Here is a 22,632-nt window from a genome sequence, read left to right as displayed (position 1 = left end):
TTCCTCTCATCTGTGATTCTGAAAGGCTAACCTTAAGATCTAACTACTGACAATTGTTTTCCTTTTTATCAAGTGCTTAAAAATAAGAACGGTACAACCGTTTGACAGAAAAGACAGTCTCAGGAAACCAGAAACAAGCCCTCCCTCAGGGGAACAAAGGACTGCCCTCTGGGAACCACGCCCCAACAGACAAAAGCAGTGACCCACGTTGTCTTGTCCTCTCTTGTCCTCTGCTTGTTCCTGGCTCTCCAACGCCCAGCGTGCCCCCCCTCCCGGCAACGCCCTAAGCAGTCCGACCCGGCGGAGCAAAGGCTTGTTCATTTTCAAGCCACACACACGAAGTGCCGCGACCTCAGCTTTCCCTCGTTTCCAGCAACTGTGCGTTTTATTTTCTTTGGTTTTGTTTTGTTAAAAGTTATCAGACCGTTAAGTTACACTAGTTTAATTCAAGAACGACCAAGTTCTTTTTAAGCTTTATCCTTCGAGCTAAATTACACTGCTCCCACTGAGATCGGACCCTGCTACGTGGTCCCGCCAGCAGTAACAAAGGACAACCAAACCTCTGACCCGAGCCAGGGTTGGAAAGGCCCCCCACTGCGAGTTTCTTCAGGGAGCCGACAAAAGACGGACCTCCGGAGCAATTCCCTGGCAGAGAAAGTGACTGGCCGACGGCTTTAAGCTGTCCTAACCGAGAACGCACGGCATTCTGTGATCAGTGATGTCCCATAGTTGTTAATAGATTATCTTTAACTCTTAAAACTCATAGCTTGCATTCATTAGCTGCCCCTATGAGTCAAATACTCCCCACAATAGAAACCCACATTCTCATTGTTTATTTCTTGGATGTATATTTTAACCGCATTTTCATATTCACCTTAATTAGTTAATAAATTCACTGTAATCAAAGGAATTGTGTGATTTAAGATAATTGAGCGATTATTAACTAACTGATCACTGGTGAATAATTGTATAATTATTAAAACCACACTCAGGGAATCCCGAGACCCTGGGCGAACGGAAACTCAGGTGGTGCCCCGCAAAACGAGAGCTTTATGAATGAATATTCTCTGCATATTAAAATTCATAATTTTGTATTCATTCTTATAAATTTATTAAAACATAGTAGTTATGCAACACTCACCAGGTTATACTTCTACTATGCATGTGCATGGTTTCATGACACAGACATCATTTACTGCTCCCTGAGCACCCTGGTATTTTCTAACATAAGTACTGCTTATAATATCTGGCGTATTTTGCACCTCTCTGCCACCACAACATATGAAACCATTGCAAACCTCAACTGTGCACTTACGTGTAACGACACGGTTGGCTTAATATCATTCCTGGCTCGGCTGTTAAAAAGCAGACGATTTGCTTTCTTGCAGGAGGGATGTCCGAGGTACAAACTACGGGGGAGCCAGGGGGAGCTTGGCTCCCCTTGATAAGACATCAGCTCCCCTAAAAGCATGATTTGTGATATTTTGGGGGGTCTCTAAAATATTGACAGCATGTTTCATTGCCATTCATTTCTATATTTCTCTATCATCATGGATCCATGCATACAATCAGGAGCGTCAAACTTCATCCAGCCAGAAAGAACGATCAGCTGGTTTAAAATCACACATTCTTCTGTCAGCAACACTCCTCCTGAACTCCTCCTGAACACTCCTGAAAATCCTCAGAAGTAATGCAAGAAGTGACTCACCAGTGTGTGTCTTCATGTGTTCGTCAAAGTACTGTTTCATGTTGAAGTCCTTTCCGCACCACTGGCACATGAACTGCTTGTGTCCGATGTGGATGCTCATGTGGGAACGCAGCTGGTATTTGTACTGGAAGCGTTCACTGCAGTTCTGAAATGACACACAGTGAATATTTTTTACACAAAAGTCTTAATGATCATAAATAGTCTGATAATTGGCAGTCACAAAAACAGTACTTGATGGCTATTATTCCAGTGCCTTTCAGAAGGAAAATGCCATGCTAAATGAAACTGATCCATAAAAGTAAAAACCCAAATTTCAGCTGTGAGAAACTTTCTGTAAAACACAGATGGATTAAAAATCCAAACTATTCAATGTGAAATATAAACTGCATTATTGGTATTACACATGTTACGTTATGAGACTTTAAATATGAGAATAGGTCCAATTTTGCAGGAAGCCCAACGCTTCAGAAAATCTGATTATAGTGTTTCAAAAATTAAATTGTTGGAAAACACAAGATATATCAAAGTCTTTACTTTAAAGGAATAGTTCGACATTCAGGTAAATATTTGCTTTTGTGTCGAGAGTTAGATGGAAAGATCGATGCCACTATCATGACTGTACTGTAAGTGTGAAGCCAGCAACAGGTAACTTAACTAGGCCCAGGCTAGTTGTTCCCCCCTGTTTCCAGTCTTAAGCTAAGCTAAGCTAACCCTCTCCTGGCTATACATACTGTACAGACATAAGAGTGGTTTCAATCTTCTCATCTAAAACTCTGCTAGAAAGTGGATAAGCCTGTTTCCCAAAATGTCAAACTATTCCTTTAAGCGGTTAAATAATTCTATCAAATATTCCCACACCACATGAATGCAGCAAAACTTGGAATCACATTCAGAAAGGGAGAGGGGCTATTTATTTAAGAGTGTGGTGTTATATAAGAATGATGCCAGAAAGAAAAACTTATAGACCAAACAACAGTTTAACTTCTTATGGGGTTTCATGTGTCTAAAGATGATTTGATAATGATAATGATTTCTCTTTTATCTGTTTGGATCGGCACATCTGGATCCTTGCCTCATCCGCATTCTTTGACCTCGATTTAACATGCATATGTTTTAGAAGCATAGGCCATAAAGAGATGTAAATTACATTCTAGACACCAATAATTTCAGAAATTACAGGTTTTCAACTGGTGGATATCGCAGTCGGAATATAACTCTTCTTGTGAGTGAAATGGAGAGCAGCAGCAGCGTATAAAAGGAGCTCAAACCTCACACTTGAAGGGTTTCTCTCCTGAGTGCTGCAGAGAGTGAACCTTCAGGGACATGCTGCGCTTGAATGACTTCCCGCATGTCTCACAGGTGAACGGCATGTCCTTCGTATGGGCTAAATACACACACACACACACACACACACACACACGTTAATGGTATAACTTTATAGTATTCAATATTGATACCTTAAAATAGCACTTTAAGAACACTTGCTTTTTCATTTGCTAATTATGATGCTGAGGACAATGGATGTGTCTGATCTATTAAATAATATTTTTCCTCTGAAGTTTCCATTTCAAACTCCTTAAGTAGGAAGGATAAATCCAACTCAATGAAATATGGTACAACCCTTCTTTTACAGCTGAGTCACACATGTAGACAGGAAATGAGGTAAGCCCGTCTGGGGAATATGATGCTTATCTACCAAAAAAGTGGAAGAGGAAAGCAACACCCAAAACAAATCCTACTCAACAATCAGTGTGATGTAGAAAAGAAAGCCTAAAGTAACAAATGGGAACAAAGCGACCAACCAGGATTGTTGATTTCACTGCCACTCACCGACCATATGCTTCCTGACGTGAGCCATGGTGTAAAACTTCTTCTCACAGATCTCGCAGGAGAACTTCTTCTCAGCGTAGCCGTGGACGATCTTGTTATGCTCGTGTAACGACCACAGCTTTTTGAAAGCTTTGCCACATGTCACACACTTGGCCAAACAACAAACAAAAACAGAAGAGCGGGGAAGGCAAAATATAGTTATTACTGGAGCTGTTTGGGTATGAGATATTAAGAAGATTATTATCTGGAACAATCTTTACAAATACAATCCAGGTGTGTGAGCCCACACAGATACTTGAGCATGCACTGTACCACCAAAAGCAATTAGAGTCATTAGATTAAAGCAGCAAATGATCTTCAAAACCACAGCAGGAGTCCAGCTGCTCACTGCAGAGTTGTAGAGGTAGTCAGAATTTATTATTACCGACTACTAGTTGACTGAGTTACTGAGTCTGTTTTAATATATTTACATGGTTGCATTTGTGCAAAAATTATAAAAAAGCTGAAAATACTACAATAAAATCAGATTAAGTTTCACTGGCTTTACTGTTGATAATAGATGATGTTGACTGGCATTTTTAACCAAATATCAATTCTGGTATCAAAAGTACTATTCTGCCCCTGATGTTTAATTTAACCATCTTCTGCTGGAAATTATTATTATTATTATTATTATTCCACCTCTCAAAACATAAATTCAATGATTTTCCTCTAGAACATGCAGAGGAAGGGTGTAATGATTTTCTTCAGCCCAGAGAAGTGTCTGCAGAGCTTTGTATCAAGCTGCACACAGCCCCAACTAGCTCCATTGACCAGGGTCTTGGAGCAGCCTGTATGTAGCCTGGAAGGCGACACCGAGAGCAGAAATTAGGGCCAAATAATTTGCTGCTGCTCATGACGCACATGTTGACAGTAAAAGGTGCCCCAGATGAGTGTGTCAGAATTTTTATGAACTCTTTCTTCTAGCTTGAACACGCTTCTTTCATCCTGCTAATAACAGCTGGCCAGTAGCTGGTGCTGGCCAGCCAGGAACATGCTAACGATAGTCAGTCACAATAGCTCCCCAAGCTTCTTCTTCTGTTTTCTCTGTAATGGACTGTTTACTCTTGACCAGCTGGTATTTTGCCCTCAGGATGGTACATAATATAGGAGTTTTACTGAAGAGGGGGAAAAAATCTCCAAGCTAATTATAAGTTTGCTAATTGGCTAACTAGTTTATTTAGCAAGCTTGGTTGCTAACAAGACAACAAGTTTGTACAGTTTATTCAAAAGACATATAACTGTCTGCAAACCATTCCTCCTTTGTGGAGCAGTTTATATTCTGACAGAGGAGGGTTAAATAAAAGTGCATGGTGCAACACAGCTAATAAAATACAATAGTTCCCTCCATTTTGGAAAATCTGGCACAATGGCTTCCTATTGGTCAACAACGCAAATTTTGCATGTCGAATTTCACCCAAGTTGAACTCAACATGAAAAATGTGCCTGGATTTCCTTTGTCCCCACGCTCCACTGATTTATATACTATTGAAATTAACTACTTTTGCTAAAAGTGAGGGGGATGTCTTTCACCATAATCAGGTAATCATACCTGGATGCTCTTCTCACAGTCAGTCTGCTGGTGCAGCAGCAGCTCGCTCTCCAGCAGGAAGCGTTTCCCACAGTTATTGCAGATCTGCATGCGGTTGTGAGTGACGTTCATGTGTTTTTCCAGGTACCAGCGGTTGTTAAAGACACGGGGGCATTTTTTGCACGGGAAATGTTGCTTCTCCTCCAGCCTCACTTTCTGGCCCAGGCCCTCCGCATCCAGCGTCCTCTTCCCGCCCTGCCGCTGATTGGCCAGCGTGCCCTCTGTCAGTGTCTGCCGCATGGATGCAGTTGTACCCACCATGGCAAAGGCTCTGGTGCCCCTGCGAGGTCGATCCATCAAGACCGGCTGCTCCAAGCCTGGAATGTTTAGGGTGTTCTCCTCCTCTTCCTCATCTTCCTCCTCATCGTCCTCCTCACTGCTCTGCCCAAGGATGTCCGTGCTCTTCAGGTCATCGTCATCTTCTTCTCCAACTGTGTCGTCATTATCCGCCTCATTCTCCTCATCGTCTTCTGAATCTCTCTCGTTGTCATGGCAATGACCAAAGATGGTGGCTGTCTCTGTGGCGGTCGCCGATTTGCCTTCGGATCCCTTTGACACATTAAGGGTCTGGTTGTTAAGGTTAACTTCAACAATGATCTGGTCTCTGTTGAAGGAGATGTGGCCATCTGCTGTCTTTGACTCCTCTCCATTGCTCTCAGCTTTGCACAAAGACTGCTTCTGCTGGGAGGCCGTCTTGCCTGCCTCCTCCACTCTAATAGAGAACGGGCTGCTGCCTTCCCTCTTGTACACCCTCCCAAGCTCTGACTCCTGTTTGATCTCCGGGTACAGTTGGCATGGGGGTATCGCTACAGCAGCTGGATCACCGCCACCCAGGCCTTCCTGACTGGCCATATCTGCGCAGGTGGTTCTCAGCGAGTGGCTACTGATGAGGTCGCGACAGGAGGCCGCAATGTCGCTCATCTGAAGCAGGGTAGCGGCGTTGAGCACGTCGCGGACAGTACGGCTGCTCACCAGGAGTTTGGAGGTGTAAATGAAGTTGAGGATTTGCTGCAGGCCCTGTGAGGTCAGTGCATCCAGTGACAGGTCCACCCGCCGCAGCTGTTTGCTTTGGGCAAAAAGAGAGTGGAAGAAAGGGCTGTAGGCCGCCAGCACGCCCTTGTGGGCCGGGAAGGTGCTGTGCTGACGCACCAGAACGATGTCGACGTCACACAGGTCAGGCTGGAAGAGGCGCTGCTCGTTCAGCCTGTCCATCAAACAGGTGAAGTGCAGAGCCACATCCTCTACCAGAGAGAACTCAGCAGAGGGGAAGTCTGTTGTCTTCTCCACTATGAGCTGGAGATGGTGAAAGAAACGTGATGGGAGGGGAAAAGAGAGAAATAGGTTAGGTTGGAAGGGACCTTATTATCACTTAGTGAAATGTTTCGGGGACAAGAAGCCAATTAATTAATTAATATTGATGACAGTTTTTTGTCATAACGAGACATTTTTCTTGTTAAATCTAGATACCATATTATTCAGTTTTTACATCAAACATTTCCTGTTAACAACATGTGACTTTATCTTTACATTCTCGTTTTCTTTCACAAAAAAACAAGGTATTTTGTTATAACAAACTTGTCTCATAATAACTTGATAAGTTGGTATGTTATTATGTCAAGAAACTTCGACAGGGTGTTAAAACAAGAATAAGATGCATGATTTCCTGCCGAGACACTGTAGCCTATTGAGCAATCATATACCAGAATGATCATCATCACCATCATCATCAATAACCACTTATCCGGGGTCGAGTCACGGGGGCAGGGAATCCCAAACTTCCCTTTCCCGAGCCACATTAGCCAGCTCTGACTGGGGGATCCTGAGACATTCCCAAGCCAGTGTAGAGATAAAATATCTCCACCTAGTCCAGGGTCTTCCCCGAGGCCTCCTCCCAGCTGGACATGCCTGGAACACCTCCCTAGGGAGGCGCCCAGCGGGTATCCTTACCAGCTGCCTGAACCGGGCAATCATATACCATGATTGATAAACATTGGATCTAGACCTGTAGCCAGGTGTATCATTACATGTGTATTTGGTGTCGGTGAGTCGGTGACTGGGCTGTGACTCTGGTCAGCAACTGACATTAGGGATGATGGTGCACTTTAATGTGGTTTCAGAATAGCGCCTCTCCCTCCCTCATCAACACCAATGTGCAAACCCCTATCCAAGACCTGCCTACCCCAATAACACATTTAACTAGTAACCCTCTAAACATTGCCTGTGGATGAGAGTATGATTGTACGTCTGTCCGTGTCAGCACTGTGGTAGATTGGTAATCTGTACAGCGTTTACCCACCCTGTTGCACTGGGACAGGCTCCAGTCACCCTGCTCAGGATAAATAGCAAATAAAACCGAACATTGCAGTCTTCTTCTAGCCGATGTAAGTGACAATCTCTCAATCTTCTCATTTTAACACCATATGGAAGTTTCTTGACACGGGGGCCTACCAACTTATCATGTGTAAAAACTGGATAATTTGGTATCTAGAGAAAATATGTCCTAATAACATGAAAAGGATCTTGTAAAAACAGGAAAAGTAACTTGGGGTGAATCAATGTGGAACCTTTTACTCAGATCAATATGTCCTTACCCACAGAGTTGAGAATTCAAAATGGATCATGAATGGGATCATTAAGGCGAAACGGTGTTTGAAGAGGGATCAGAAGTGTAGCCATGGGTCATTAGGTTTTTATGGCATCTTTTTTGTGTATTTTTGGTGTTGCTGTTGAGCTGTGCAAATGTGCATAAAAGCCCATCTAGGGAGGGATGCAAACTATCTGAGGCTATAAATGCTGTGGTATTTGGCACTGGTAAATGCTATGTATTTGTTCCTTTAAAAATAAACATTAAAATAAACAAAAGTTTGACAAAAAAACAATCCTAATGAGTTCTACTTACAAGCCTTTTTAAGGCTTTTAATTACATCTTCATATGTAGATGGAGCTTGAGAAAAAAGCTAAGTTTCTTTCTTTTTGGTTGGTTCATTTGTTTTTTGTCAAAAGAGGCACAAATAGTGTCGAAATAAATTCAAAATTAATGTCATTAAGTTTGTATAATATATTCATTTTTTAGTGTACTGCACAAAGTCACAGACTGCATGTAGGCTGCACGATACGAGTCAGAGGAAAATCAAAAGGTGTAACACTCAGCGCTCTGTGCAAGGTCCTCAACTTCCCAAGGTGGGTTTATTTTAGCACAGGAAGGGCAGGGTTTCGATCCAGACGGGATGTGAGTGGGGACAGAGCAGCAAACAGAGCAAACACACACCCACACACTCAACACGCATGTGTGTGATGTGCAATGACGCACAGAAAAAATACAAATACGCACGCGTGCGGGGACACACACGCATGCACACACATGCACACATACACGCATGCACACACATGCACACACACACGCACACACAGTGTCTGGTCTCTGTGAGGACTGACTGGTCTGAGCATTGGTATTCAGTGCCATCTCCTTCCCATTAGCTGGCTCTTTCAGCACACCCACTCACTAACACTGTCCCCGAGGAACGGAAAATTATGCACAAGACAAAACATGTCGGGAGAAATAATTAGGGAAACCACGCCGAATAAATACTAACCAACCCTCCAAACAATTAGTGGGACTTATCATTCTAGGCATCAATAGGCAGAATAGGACCAGTATTGATAAGAGCCTTGTTTTGGCTAAGATGTTGATGGAGATGATAGAGCTGTGAGCAATAATTACATCTGTACATCTCTTATTTTTACAGTTACAGGTGCAGAACAAGAGAGGGGACACGTACAATAAAGAAAAATGGCAAGAGATTCAATTATTAATTAATTTTGGGACAATAACCATTATGGCATTTATGTAAAGCTCTGTAATAAACGAGTATGAATCACACTACAAAGACTGTTCATTGTTCTTTACATTAAAAACTGTTCTTTGCCTTTCCCTGCTGCCCAACATATTCTCTCTTTAAGATTAATGAAAATTACTTTTCATTGTTAAGGCTGGAAAATGGATTTGCATTTGGGCCCAACCTTGAAGAATTCAATTATGGAGTGTTAGATTTATTCATAGTTTTGAGCTGCTAAATTGGACTCAGAGCCAGAGAGGAGTGGAGATCGGGTTATCTCTCCCTGTGCAAGGCTACAGACATCGCCCAAGGGCAAAATGCTGCAGCCCTAATCAGATCAAGTATAAGTTGCAGACTGGAAGTTATGCTCCTTTAGCGATAACGATCGGCTACTTTTTCTGGGAGTCAAATAGGACAGTGCAGTCAAAGATTCAATTCAACAGGATGAACATCAACTGATTCAAAACAATCCATAGCTTAGGGTCAAAATAAAGGACCCAACAATATTTTTTAAGGTTTTAGGTGTTTACGGTGTTTTTCCATCCCATGTTGTAAGTTGTAGATTTGGTTCATATTTCTTTAAACAAAACAACTGTGTGATCACATTAACCCCTTATTCTTCTACCTCTTCAGGATTACAATGTCAGGGCCATGATTATTTGGTCTGAACATTTTATCCTAGGGATATGAAATGCAAAATAATGATGTTCGCCACATGCACCTGCAAGACAGGACCCAGAAAAGAGTTCCCAAATAATGTTTTTTAATAATATATTTTTTTTGCATGCACACTTTAAAAAAAAAAAAAAAAAAAAAAAAAGAATCATTTACTTTTGAGGAAACAAAAATCAGTTCTGTGCTCTTGCACGATTTCTATCACCCACATAAGCCCATCATGATAATTTGTCCCACACTGTGTTATTCATTTGCCTGGAAACAATTAAGTAAGTTATTTTCAAGTTTCATACAGGTAAACTATGCCTGCTTACTGTTCTGAAAGTAATCAGCTATGCTACTAGCAATCAGATTGGAGACAAAAGAGGCATTTAGAAATTACCTACTTCATTCTCTGATTGGCTGAAATTGTGGAATATTCAAAAATCAAATATATTTCTGTTATTTTGTTTTCTCTACAAGATATAATCACTGTGCTTACTGCTCATAATGTATAATCGTGTGCTCAGACTGAATATTATTATTAGCAGTAGTATCTTTCTACAGTGAAAACATAGGAATACGCCTATTCTAAAAGTTTGCCTGTAGTCTCCTGAATTAAAGAAGGGTTTTAATTATTTTCATCTAGACTGTCGCTTTTTAACTTTTTAATCCAACAGCAACTGGCTGTAGGAACTATGCAGATGATTTGTCTGTCACAATTTGCAACAAAAGACGAAGCCATCTTGTCACATTTCATCACATACTGTAGCCAAACAAACTGCGTTTAAAGACCGCATCCAACTCCCTCCACCTTTGTCTGTCATTATCTCCCTCACCCCTTTACTCTCCAACTCCCCCCTCTCCTTGGAAATGTCAGGGAGAGAGCTTGTTTGCTGTCATTAGAGGGAGTGCCACCTTTAACCAGCCTCTCAGTCAGATGTCTTCCAATACATTATTCATTTCTGGCCTGACCCGTGACAGACACACAGCGGGGGGATTACTGATGCAGCCCAACAAGTGGTGTCATTTAAATGGGCTTCAATCAAAGCTCTGCACACCCTTTCCACACTCATCTGCAAAACAAAACATGTGAGGGGATCCTCTTGCAATGTAGAGGCCTCAGAGGGCCTATTTCACAAGGCAACCCTCGAGGCTGTACGTTAAATGTTATAGAAAAGGACAGTTCTGCTTATAAGTGCAACAGGAAAAACTGTGTATGTCATGTTAACATAGGAAGGTCAAAATCTGTTTAATCACTTGCAGAGAAAACAATCTCACCATGAGGTCCATTTAGTAGGTGTTCTGGAGCTTTTGCTCACATGACATGATTCTCAACGGCAAATGGAGTTTGCACAGATGTCATGCAGGTGTTCAAATTTCAAACTTTTTCTGAACACTTTAAGGTCTTTAAGGTCCACGTTAGCTTAAAAGCTGATTCTTGACCTTCACAACAAAGTCTATTTAGTTGCTGTTCTGGAGCTTTCAATCAACTGACATGGTCTTCAACAGCAGATTTAATAACGGATTCAAATTTAAAGGGATAATGCACTTTTCCACTGCTTTTTTTCCTACCTGAAACTATACTAATTGGCTGGATGAATGTGCTCTAATCAAACGTCAGAATTACCCACTCTGAAAGGTCACAACTGACACAAAACCAAATCAAGCTTTCCATTGTTTAACTGGTCTAATGGGGTTTCACTCAAGTATGTGTCAGACATCACATTTGCCCAACTTTGGAAGGCTGATGCAGTTTGGGAAGATAATCAGGCTTTTAAAAAACATTTCCGTGATCAGCCTGATCGCAATGCTTTAATTAAAACTGAAAGTTTCAAAGTTTCAAACTACTTTACCACTAATCCAGTTTTGATGAAGCTGTGATGGATGATGCACAGGATTACTGTTTGGCCCAAGAGGTGCCTGCATCATTCATGAGAAGAAAACAGAAGTTTTATTTATCATTGCTGTTGAATAGCTGCTGCTTTGGTTATCTTCAGTTATAGTCAGACTCACTGGTGCAAGAAAAGCTTACAATCAAAGCTTGTGATAAAAAAGGGGATTTTGTGAGTAACTAATGAATCCTCCCACAGCTCAGCCATGTCCGGGTCAGTGGTATGCACTTGGCAGAGGCCTTATTCCTGGACCTGAGCCAGACGGAGTCTGCAAATGAAATCCCTCTTTCTAATTTGACTTTCACTGGTGAGAATGCCCTTTCTCGCCCACACCTTTGCACTTGACGGCCCATGTAGATTTACTACTCTGTAAAGTATGCATCTACCTCACTCTGCACCTCAGCTACAGACTGGGGATGTGCCATTTTAAACGCCCCCTTGTCTGTTCACTGTAATGTAGGTGATGCTTATCTGTAGAAATGACTGTGAGGCCAACTGTAGCATCAGTAACCTGAGTGAAACTGAACAATGGCTTAAAATAAAGCTGTTATTTCTCTAAAATGTTTTACTCGTACTATTTTGCACACACCATGTATGTCAGCAGATGTACGAGCAGGAAACTAAACATCTACCTTGACTGTCTTGTTTGCTTGCTGGCCAGTGAACAGACTGAGCCATTAGCGGGGGCCAATGTCAGAGCACAGCAGAGAGTCATGGACACATCAATAGTGCGAGGGATGGCAGGTTGTATTCAGGCAGGAGGGAGACCCGAGGGAAAAGCACTGAGGGGGGTGAAGCTTTCTCTCTGTCTGCCTACAGACTGCTCAGACTGAACTCAGTGTCCTCATACATCACCATCTTTATCTTTTTAAACTGACATATGTTTGATTTGTCGATATAGACGAAATTAATATCACTATATTGTTGTATAATATTAACACCTTTCAAATTATTTGAACAGTTTTGAACAATTTCGAATTACTCGCTGTTTGAATGCAGTGGCTCATATTAATACAAATATCTAAATATAAAAATACCCGGGAAGACGAGCAAAATCATATGTGGAAATTACAAGAGCTAATTCAAGTAAGACTAAAAATATACATCTCAATTTGGGATAATTCAATATTATCATGGAATTTTCTGTGAAATCATACTGTGATTGGATCCTTTTATTGAGTTATTGTTGTCCAAACTATCGATTCTGACTGATCTGTTTTTAGGTTTTTGTGCTATATGTGGAGTTTGGTCTCATAAGACAACACATGTGCAACACATGTAATAGCTTTGAACACCAGTTTGATTGTTTCATAAGATTTTTTATTTACATATAAATTGGAAAATATTCTTATTAATATATGATCATTGTTCACCATTTTGCCAAGCACTAATCCCTATTATTATTGGGAACATTATTATTATTTGACAAAAACATTAACATTCATATGATAACAAGTAAACCATCATCAAGACTTCTGAGCAAACTCCATCCACTAATTAAGGCCACAAGATGTGGCTAAAAGATCAAAAGAAACCAAGTGAGTGGACCTTATGATAAGAGTTTCTGTCAAACTGTTACTTTCAAGGTCAAAAATGAACATTCAAACTCATCGGTTAGTATTGCCTTATTTATTCAAACCTCATTTTGTTTGATAATTACATTGGAAGTGATTATATTTATGACTGATTAATCTGTTTAATCAATTGATGTTTTGAGGTTTTGTCTACCAGATGAATGAAAAATCACAATTTCCCAGCGCACAAATTTGTTTGGCATTGCCATCAGCCCCAAACCTAAAGATATACAATTTTTGCACTTAAATCAATTGACAATAGCTGATTTTATCATTTATTCAGACTAGAACTGAAATGATTAGTTGACCAACAGAAGTCAGTTCAATAACTGCTTAAATATTTAAGGCATTTTGTTCTAGCTTCTCAAATGCGAGGATTTGCTTTTGTTTCTTTGTCTTACATGATAGTAAATTGAATGTCATTGGGTTTTGGACTCAAACCAAAAATGCAGTTTGAGCTTCCCTAATTCAGAGTTATGTTTTATTACGACATCACAAGACCATTACAATAACTGAATTACACTCTCCCTCCAATCTCAATACAAATCCACACTCTATTGCAAAGCAGTTCTCTCAACTCACTCTGACAAGTCTCATTCAGGCCACAAAATGCTCATTAAATGAATTTACAAACAAGTGCAACTTGGTACCAGCCAAATGTCAAACTGCTCATATGCACAGTGACGTTGCTCTACTTGGAAAAGACCATCGGGAACAAAAAGAGATCACCCATCCGTCCAGAGTCATGAAGACAGCAGTCCCATGAGCTCATGTCCCGACCCTCTTGTCACCCAGCGGGGAGGTGGGTGGAGTGTGAGGGTTGTTTAGGGGATCTGCCACTTCCACCCACCGAGCACTTCAACCTACAGTAAAGAGCACACTCAGCATCCCTCTTCACAGCGCGGCCTCCTGCTGAGGGGCCAGGCGCAGCGCTCGAAGTGACTGACACTCCGAGGAAGGAGAGTGGGCACCGTGTCAGGCCTCATCTCACTCACTGGAACAGAGATGGTAGGAGAGCAGCGCCCTCCCCTACACACACACAAATCCCTGAGTCATCATCAGTGCAGAGGAGAGCAAAGCGTGACAGGCCCGAATACAAACTCTCCACAAAGATATCGCCCCGGTTACCACAGCATGTTTAGCCTCACAGTAACATGAGAGTGCTTTTACGTGGCGGGAAATTGATCAGGTCACGCGTAAACACAACTAAACGGAACGGGACAAGGGCATGTCATTTCTGGCCAATCAGACAGCCATTAAAAAGTCATCAGGGTAATGACTGACACTGTGTCCTCTGTGTGCTCACCAGACCTTCCCTGCTGCTGCTGCTGCCATTCGACAGACAGGTTTAGTCCCAGAGAAGCAGAGCCAGAGAAGTGAATTCTGATTCTCTGGGCGAGGATCATGGCGTGGCTTAAACCTCTGGGTGTTATCTGGTCTAGGATACAGGCTGAGCATGACTGGCATGGACAGGAAGCAGTCTGCCAAGTCTGTCTCCCTCCTTTCAGTGCTTGTGTCTAGTCATGGATGGATTACTGAATGGGCTTACTGGGTACAAGACCAGGGGCCCAAGGTCTCAGGGAAGAGTGACTGTCAACATTCCTTGTTCGAGAGACAAATCAAATGACTACAAAGAGTCAAAACGACCACAATGACGCAAACTGACCACAAAGAGATGCAAAAAAAACAAGCACAGTCAAGCCAAACGGCCACAAAGAGACACATAACTACTACAGAGATGAAAAATTTCTACAAAAGACCACGCAGAAACGCAAAACCACTACACTACATAGATGCAAAACAATCACAGAAAGACCACAAAGAGTCACAAAATAACAACAGAGATTCAAAATGCAAACGACCATAAGGAGATGCAAAATGACTACAAAAAGACACATAACCGCTACGGAGAGATGTAAAATTTCTACAAATAGACAAAAAAAAAGACCACACAGAAATGCAAAACCACGACATAGAGACAAAAAAATCACAAATGGACAAAAAAAGACCAAAAAGAGATGCGGAACCACTACGAAGATGCAAAACAATCACAAAGAGATGCAAAATAACCACAAAGAGACACAATGTCTTGCTCCAGTGTAAGAGGGGTGGGGGGACTCTTACATGTCTGTGGGGTCCCCTCTCTCATAATCTGTCCATGTGTCTAGTGGAAGATTTCTATTCTGTCTGCAGTCTGCACTCCCTCCTCTCCTCTCTAAATCCAATCAGCACAGAGACCCAGCACTGACCTTGAGGTAAAAGAAGCATATACAGTAGCAGATGCACGAGCACATCCACCCACCCGTGTGCAACCTTTAACGCCTATGCATGCATCCCTGCATCATAATCATGCATTTCTGCCCACGTCAGTCGACAGAAAGTAACTGAATTTGACGTCAGTGATGGCATGACATATGTTGATGCATGCAGTGAGATGAAAGGGAAAAAAGAGGACCTAAATGTGCCTTGACATTTAGATCCTGTTATCAAGCATGTTGCTCTTGCATAGATGAGCCAGATTGCTAATAGCACAAGTGACAAGGTCTCACTTTTAACAAACCCCGCGGTGATCATTACAGCACTATGATAAAAATGCTAATAAAAATCAATGTGTAATGACTAAAGGGGGGGGGGGGGGGCACAGCGGTGGGTGGCAGCACGCTCACTGCTGAGGTCAAACACGCCATGGTCGCAGACACAGTCACATTAAAGTGGAGTTAAATGCTCACTGGGGCAGCACTGGTTTTTGGATATCAGTGGTATTAAGGCTGATAGCTGCACTTTGTGATATTAGGCTATGAGATTATATATATATATATATATATATATATATATATATCAGAAAGCTTATGGGGAAATCTGAATTTAAAACTGAGGTATATACATATAAAGTGGCTCTCCACTAGGTTTACACATGAAGGTCATGAGAAGAACTATGTTACTGAAATCATAGTGATGCTCATTTGGAGAACACTTGAAAACGCTTTTTTGTGAAGCTTTCTGCTACAGATTTGTAGCAGAAGGGGAGCTTGAAAGACATTCGTTTACCAAGCAGGGGTGATGAATGAATGAAAGATGGTTTTGGCACAGGAATTCCCCTTTAATAGAGAAAATAATCAATTTTATATTATAATAAATGTATGTAAAGTTATTGATGAATATTTGCAAATGTGAAAAGGAGAATAAGTAAAACATTTCATGTAAAATATACAGCAGGACAATTTCAGATAGAGCAAAAGACAAATCCTAAATTACTTTAAAATTTGCTGCTGGTTATTCAGTTCTCTCTTTCCACTACTTTAGCTAATTATTTTGTTCCCCTCAGTCTATTAAAACATTTAACTTTCTTAACCACAGCATTCACTGCTGGCTGCAATTAATAAAGACAATATTATCAGCATTAGCGCTGCTCTAATCCCAGACATCCAATCTCCCCTCCACACGGTAGGCTTTTCCCTCTCCTGATCTGGTAGTTCGGACTTGCCCCAGCCCTGCCCTGGTGGAGCTCCACCAGCTTTCGCCATTAGATTTAAATACATTTCCATCTATATGTTAATGCAGCCACAGGTGACAAGCCAATCTACAACTGATACGCGTTTACCCGAGCATGAAATTGGGATGCACAAACAAAAATACGGACGAGAACAGCATGAGCAGCATCTTGGTAACGTACAGTACATTAAAATTTGACGGCGTGAGCAGGATTGCCCCAGCTGAATGATTTGCAAAAGTCCTTTTACAGGCTTGTCCTTTAAACAAACTGGACAACAGTGTTTTATCAGTGTGGTAAAGCTGGGGAGAGAGAGAGAGAGAGAGAGAGAGAGAGAGAGAGAGAGTGTGTGTGTGTGTGTGTGTGTGAGTGAGTGAGTGAGTGAGTGAGTGAGTGAGTGAGTGAGTGAGTGTGTGTGTGTGTCGCCCAATCAGAAGTGATGTTGAAAGAAGACATCAACTGGCGGTCGTCTGGAGTTGACATGACTCTGACGAGCGGTTGGATAATCAAAGGAGCTGCCTGGAGGCGGGTGCAGGGGTGTGTGTGGGGGGGGGGGCAGTGATGAGGTTAGAGCGTCCGCACTGAAGCTCTGCCAGGAAGTTTGTGTCTGGGCCAGTGAGCTGGGAGAGGAAGCGCTGAGTCAGGAAGCCTGGCCAAGAGAGAGGCCCGTGGTGCTGGCATCTCCTCCTCACACACACGTTACAACGCTTCACACACCAGCGCTATGCTGGAGTCATAAATACACTGTTCCCAGGCCAGCAACATACACGCATGTGCACTATGTGGGCGTACACCCTCGTCTGCTGTGCATTCATCAGTAAACACAGAGATGTGATGCCAAATACCTGTGGCACAATAAAGTACGGAGGGTTGGACAAACAGCAATGTTTCTATTTGTAAAATGCAAACAACAGTATCAAGTTAGTGAAGGGACTAAATCTGATTTGCTCAAATATATGACACCGAGAGTGAAAAATGTACCTTTTGAAGTGATGTATTAGAGACATAAGATCATTCTGATGTGTAGCAGCGAGCAGACATACCCGAGGGCTATTACACGAGATGAGACTGTGATATCTTCATTACCCCCTTTCATAGCATGACACACAGAGAGGAGGCTAACACAAGACTCTAAAGAGCTCCTTATCAGAGGAATCGCTCTGGTGTGGCAAGACTCTTTCTGTGTGTGTGTGTGTGTGTGTGTGTGTGTGTGTGTGTGTGTGGTGTGTGTGTGTGTGTGTGTGTGGAGGCAGTTGATACGTTTGATGAGAAGGTCAGAGAGGACGGAGAGGAAAAAGAGGTAGAGGAGGAGCACCGGCTTTCAGTAGCGGCAATCAAAGGATGAAATGGTGAACATGAGCTTAAAGGAATAGTACGACATTTGGGGAAATATGTTTATTCGCTTTCTGGTGGAGAGTTAGATAAGAAGATTGACACCACTCTTATAACTATACATTAAAGATGAACCACTGCCAGCAGCCGGTTAGCTGAGCTTAGCACAAAGACTGAAAGCAGGAGCAAACAGCTAGCTTGGTTCTGTCCAACAAAATCCACCTACCAGCACCTCAATTAGCCATTTTATGATGGGGTTTTTTTACAACTATTTCCTGGCAGGGAGCAGTAACTTCCTGGAGTCACTGCTTGATGCCTGGCAACATCACAGGCCCACGAAACTGTCCAATTCTGTCCCAAATAAAACAATTGTTGTTTTTACGCTTTGGTTTTTGTATGAATTAAATAAACCGAATGTAAAGTGATTTATTAGTGAGCTTTTGATATGTTGCCACGCAGATTTTGATACCTTCAAAACGAGTCAGGCTAGGTGTTTCCCCGTTTTCCAGTCTTTATGCTAAGCTAACCAGCTGTTGTTTCATATTTAATGCTGTTATGAGAGTGATTATCAATCTTCTTATGAAAAGGCGAAACATTTAAACTGAACAAATAAGTGATTCGTTTGAGGTGAAATTATTTTTAATACTGTGATGGATGAGGAGTATATCATTCAAACTGATCACTGTTTTTGTGACATTTGTACAAGTTGCAGATACGTAGCTAAAAAATGGATAATGATGTCATCCCATTAATCTGTGTGTTTGACTAAATGTGAAACAAATATTTGTCATTATTATCAGATGAAGGATCCCTACTTTCCAGCTTGGTAAATCTCTGACACTTCCTCCTAAGTCTCTCTCTCTGGTCTGATATCAGATGAAAGCTATAAGAACACTTTAGACTGAGCCCTTAAAAAAAAAAAAAACAACCCTCTCTTAATATGTTTTAAACGCCTGACAATGAAAGGCTAATAGAGATCCTCATACCAAGCTGTACAAAAAGAAAAAGCTGTTTGGCTTTTTTGATAATGGAGTTTTTTTTTTAAGTGCCACAGGGTTAAATTATAGTAACTGTTTTCTTCAGATGAAAAGACACCGATGCTGGCTGGCACTGTGGAGAAACAATAAAAATGTGGATTTATTCAAAGACTAAAAACAAACCTTCTTACTTCAAACAAACTAAAAGTGCCACATTAACCAACAAGAGCAAAAGAAACCTTACATACACCCAGCAACTTTCACCTTGCTCTCTGTAGCCTTGTCCACTGTTCTTAATCTCAGGGGAATAAATTAGCAGCACCTACAGTATGGTCTGAGTTTCCAAGGAGAGCGGCCTCCTACCAGGGGCCAAAGATGTCTGCTGGAGTTTGTTGCCGGGGCTCGGGAATGGCTGCACTTGTCACAAGGACTAAAGACAGTTTCCTCACTCAGCACCCAGAGACAGTGAAGCCTCAAAGTCAAGAGTGGGCAGGAATGCCCTGAATAGGCAGTTACGTAAAACTCACAGCACCCTGTGAGGACAGAGAAGGAGCTACTCACGACCTGACAATGCTCGCTGAAATTAAATAGTATCAGACGGCCCAAAGTGTACAGTATAAACATCTAGCGTGCACAGAACATGAGGCAGGCATACATTTTCACAAATCCACAAAATTAAGAGAATAACAAACAATCTTTTTATTTGGATAAGGGCATGAAGACGATGGGCCTCAAAGCACAGACATGTAAAATGCCCCTAACCTGACCACACTGGAGCAAGATCTGCATATCTAAAGACACACAAAGCAACTACAAACGACATTTTGCATCTCTTTTATGGTTGTTTTGTGCCAGCTTGTACTTATTTTGTATGTCTTTACAGTTATATTTTGTCTCTTTGTAATTGTTGTGACTATCTCTAGTAATTTTACATCTCTTTATAGTTCTTTTGTGTCTATTTTTAGGTTGTTTTGCATCTCGTTGTAGTTAATTGGCGTCCATATTTAGTCGTTTTACATCTCTTTATAGTTGTTTTGTGTCTTTTTAGTCACTTTATATCTTGTTGTAGTTGATTGACATCCATATTTAGTCGTTTTCAATCTCTTTACAGTTATTTTGTGTCCATCTTTAATCGTTTGGCATCTCTTTGTAGTTATTTTGCGTCTCTAGTTTGTCGTTTTGCATTTCTGTGTAGTTCTTTTGCATCTATTTTTACTGGTTTTGTGTTTCTTTATGGTTATTTCCCAAACTTTCCAACATGTAATGTTAACAGTCACTTCATAAAGAGCCTCTGGTCCAGGGGCCCGCTGACCCCTTGGGCCACTGTGCCTGGTAGGCCTGCTCAGTAATCCATCCATAAACAAGGGAGTTTATGGGATATAAAGTGAGCTTATTGATAAAAACAAAATTAGCGGGGAGTAATCAGCTTTTGATGTCAACAAAGTAATTGCAGAAATGATCTAGAGCATGTTTACCAAAACAGTCAAAAGAATCTCTGATGACTGGCACATTGCATTCACCAAGCACACTTTGCACTTTGTTTATCACAGCTCACACTCATGTGTGTTCCAAAAAAAAGCAAATAGAAAAAAGGGAAGAAAAACATAGCAATACCAAAAACCTCCCTCTCCCTCTTTGCTCCCACCAGAAGCCACCCAGCGAGTACCAGCGCTAACCCCGCTGACCTGACCCAGATATTAACCCAAGCCTCCAGATGTGAACGCGCCCTGGGATTACTCCACCACTGCATCAAGCTCCACATGCTTTCCTAATGAGGCATCCTAAAATGACCCTGGAGACAGAGCGGACTGTCTGCCTCTATTCCCATAACTCTATCAGTCTCTGTGCAGGAATCAGCTTCATACCTGCTAATGTAAGTGGGAATAAAAACATCATCGACATCGACGTTGGCATGGCCACAGAGGGATACCGGTCAGTAAAAGTGCATCAGTTTGCCAAAAGAAACTGATCTCATGTCAAGGACAAAAGACATGTTCAAATTAAACATTATCCAAATTAAATTTCCATTTAATTGTAGGACACTTCATCCAAAGCTCAGGGGCCATTTCAGCATTACACCTCTGCTTGAGTGTCACCTGCAACAAAGTGAAGTTATTAAGACATGAGGAGTGACATCTACTCCTCTTTCAGACCACACTAAGGAGATTCTCTAATGAATGCATAAATGTCGAAGCCTAACAAACTTGCCCTGCACTGGCTGTTGGAGAAAAGGAGGGGGGCAGTTCAGTTTCCGTCATCCTGTCTACATTTGCACCAGTCTCGACCTGAGCCTTTTGCAGAAGCGCCCTGATATGAAAGAATTTAACTCCTTCTCTGCATCAATGTAGCTATTGTAGCCATCGCATTCTTTCAGCTGCTTCAATTTCCAACTTGTGCCGTGTGGGCAAGTTACAAACTTCACCGCAAAGGACACAAAGCACTAAATGCGCGTGTGACAGCCAGTGGTCCAAGCACATAATGAGGCAGAAGTGCGGTAAGTTTGGTTGGCCTGCTAAGTAGCTCAAATTTGCAAGAGATCAAACAGGGACAAAAAAAATAAACAAAAATGCAGCGCTCCTCTGTAGCCTACCATTTTGATCCAGCGTTTCGAGGCTCGAAGGAGTCCCAGAATAACTCCTTTCGCACCAGTTTTCCCTTCGCCATGAAACTGACCGTTGAATTGTCACATTTCTTCAGTCTTTGCCTTATCCTCAATCTTTTTACCCCCGTGCTGCTGTAGCATTCAGACAGACAAAAATGCAGAGGCTGCTTTTGCAGAAGGAATTGGTGATTGGAGCACGGGGATCATATGGGCTTTTTTGTCAGACGTTTTTAAAGGGACACGGTACTGTTTAACGTGGAGTTGCGAGACAGGCGCATTTCTTTGTATTGGATTTTTTCTTTTTTGTTTTTGGCGTGAGCAGGAGGAGGACTGGGAAGGACAAACAGCCATATGGCGCAAACCTGGGTGCGCTTCCTCTCACTGTGCGCGCCTGCAACCGCGTGACGTCACGTAGGCAGCCAGATGCGGAGGTCAGGAAGTTCATTAATTTTCCCATGTTGAAGAAGTCATTGTAGCTTAATTTACACAATATTATCATTATTATTTATCTTCCTGGAAAGAAGTGCCATATATCAGCCCTATTGACCCACCCAGTGTCTATTCTGTATGTATTAGTTTGTAATTATTAACCTATATGTTTTGTTTGTTTGTTTTTATTACGAATTTGATTAACAACATGTTTTAGGAATATGCACCATAAGAACACAATATAAACTGGAATAATAAAGATATTACAATTTTAGGTAATAATGAAGGCGTCACTTTAAGGTCCCTATAATTTCAGTTCATATTGTGTTTTAGTGCTAGTTGGTTCTAGTTAGGAACCAATGCTTTGGGCTTCCTGTTACTTTACATGTTAAATTGCATTCTCATGCCTGCCTAAAATCACACACACATACTACAAAAGTCCCACAAACACTAAATATTATAATAAATTAAAAAAACACACATTTCCTCTTTGTCAGCATCAATTCATTGTATCCACGTGTGTAGCACAATCATGATGTACTGCTTATTGGCTCTCTACTCCTCCTGCATGGTGGTGGCGTATTGTAAATCCAGATTTGATTTGTACCAGAGGGCCATCCATAAAAGAACAGGCCCGAACCGTATTAACCGCCTGCACTTGCAGATAAAAATTGG

General features: G+C 41.7%; 1 protein-coding gene across 1 annotated transcript in view; it reads right to left on the bottom strand.

The window, feature by feature from the left end:
* Positions 1 to 21,929, bottom strand: part of zbtb47b (zinc finger and BTB domain containing 47b) — a 30,322-nt gene extending 8,393 nt beyond the window's left edge. Inside the window, exons 1-5 of the mRNA XM_038728614.1 lie at positions 21,517 to 21,929; positions 5,130 to 6,461; positions 3,539 to 3,686; positions 2,977 to 3,092; positions 1,709 to 1,853 (exon numbers count right to left, since the gene is read on the bottom strand). Of these exons, the coding sequence (XP_038584542.1) occupies positions 1,709 to 1,853; positions 2,977 to 3,092; positions 3,539 to 3,686; positions 5,130 to 6,461; positions 21,517 to 21,519 (1,744 nt within the window). The 5' untranslated portion in view covers positions 21,520 to 21,929. The remainder of the gene's footprint in view (positions 1 to 1,708; positions 1,854 to 2,976; positions 3,093 to 3,538; positions 3,687 to 5,129; positions 6,462 to 21,516) is intronic.
* Positions 21,930 to 22,632: the final 703 nt, after the last annotated feature.

The sequence above is a fragment of the Micropterus salmoides genome, unplaced genomic scaffold, assembly GCF_014851395.1.
Source record: "Micropterus salmoides isolate LMB-PRFRI ecotype aquatic unplaced genomic scaffold, ASM1485139v1 Ms_hic_scaffold_1, whole genome shotgun sequence".
In the NCBI taxonomy this organism is placed as follows: Eukaryota; Metazoa; Chordata; class Actinopteri; order Centrarchiformes; family Centrarchidae; genus Micropterus; species Micropterus salmoides.
Note: the sequence above shows the minus strand (reverse complement) of the source record. Positions and strands in the feature narration are given on the sequence as shown.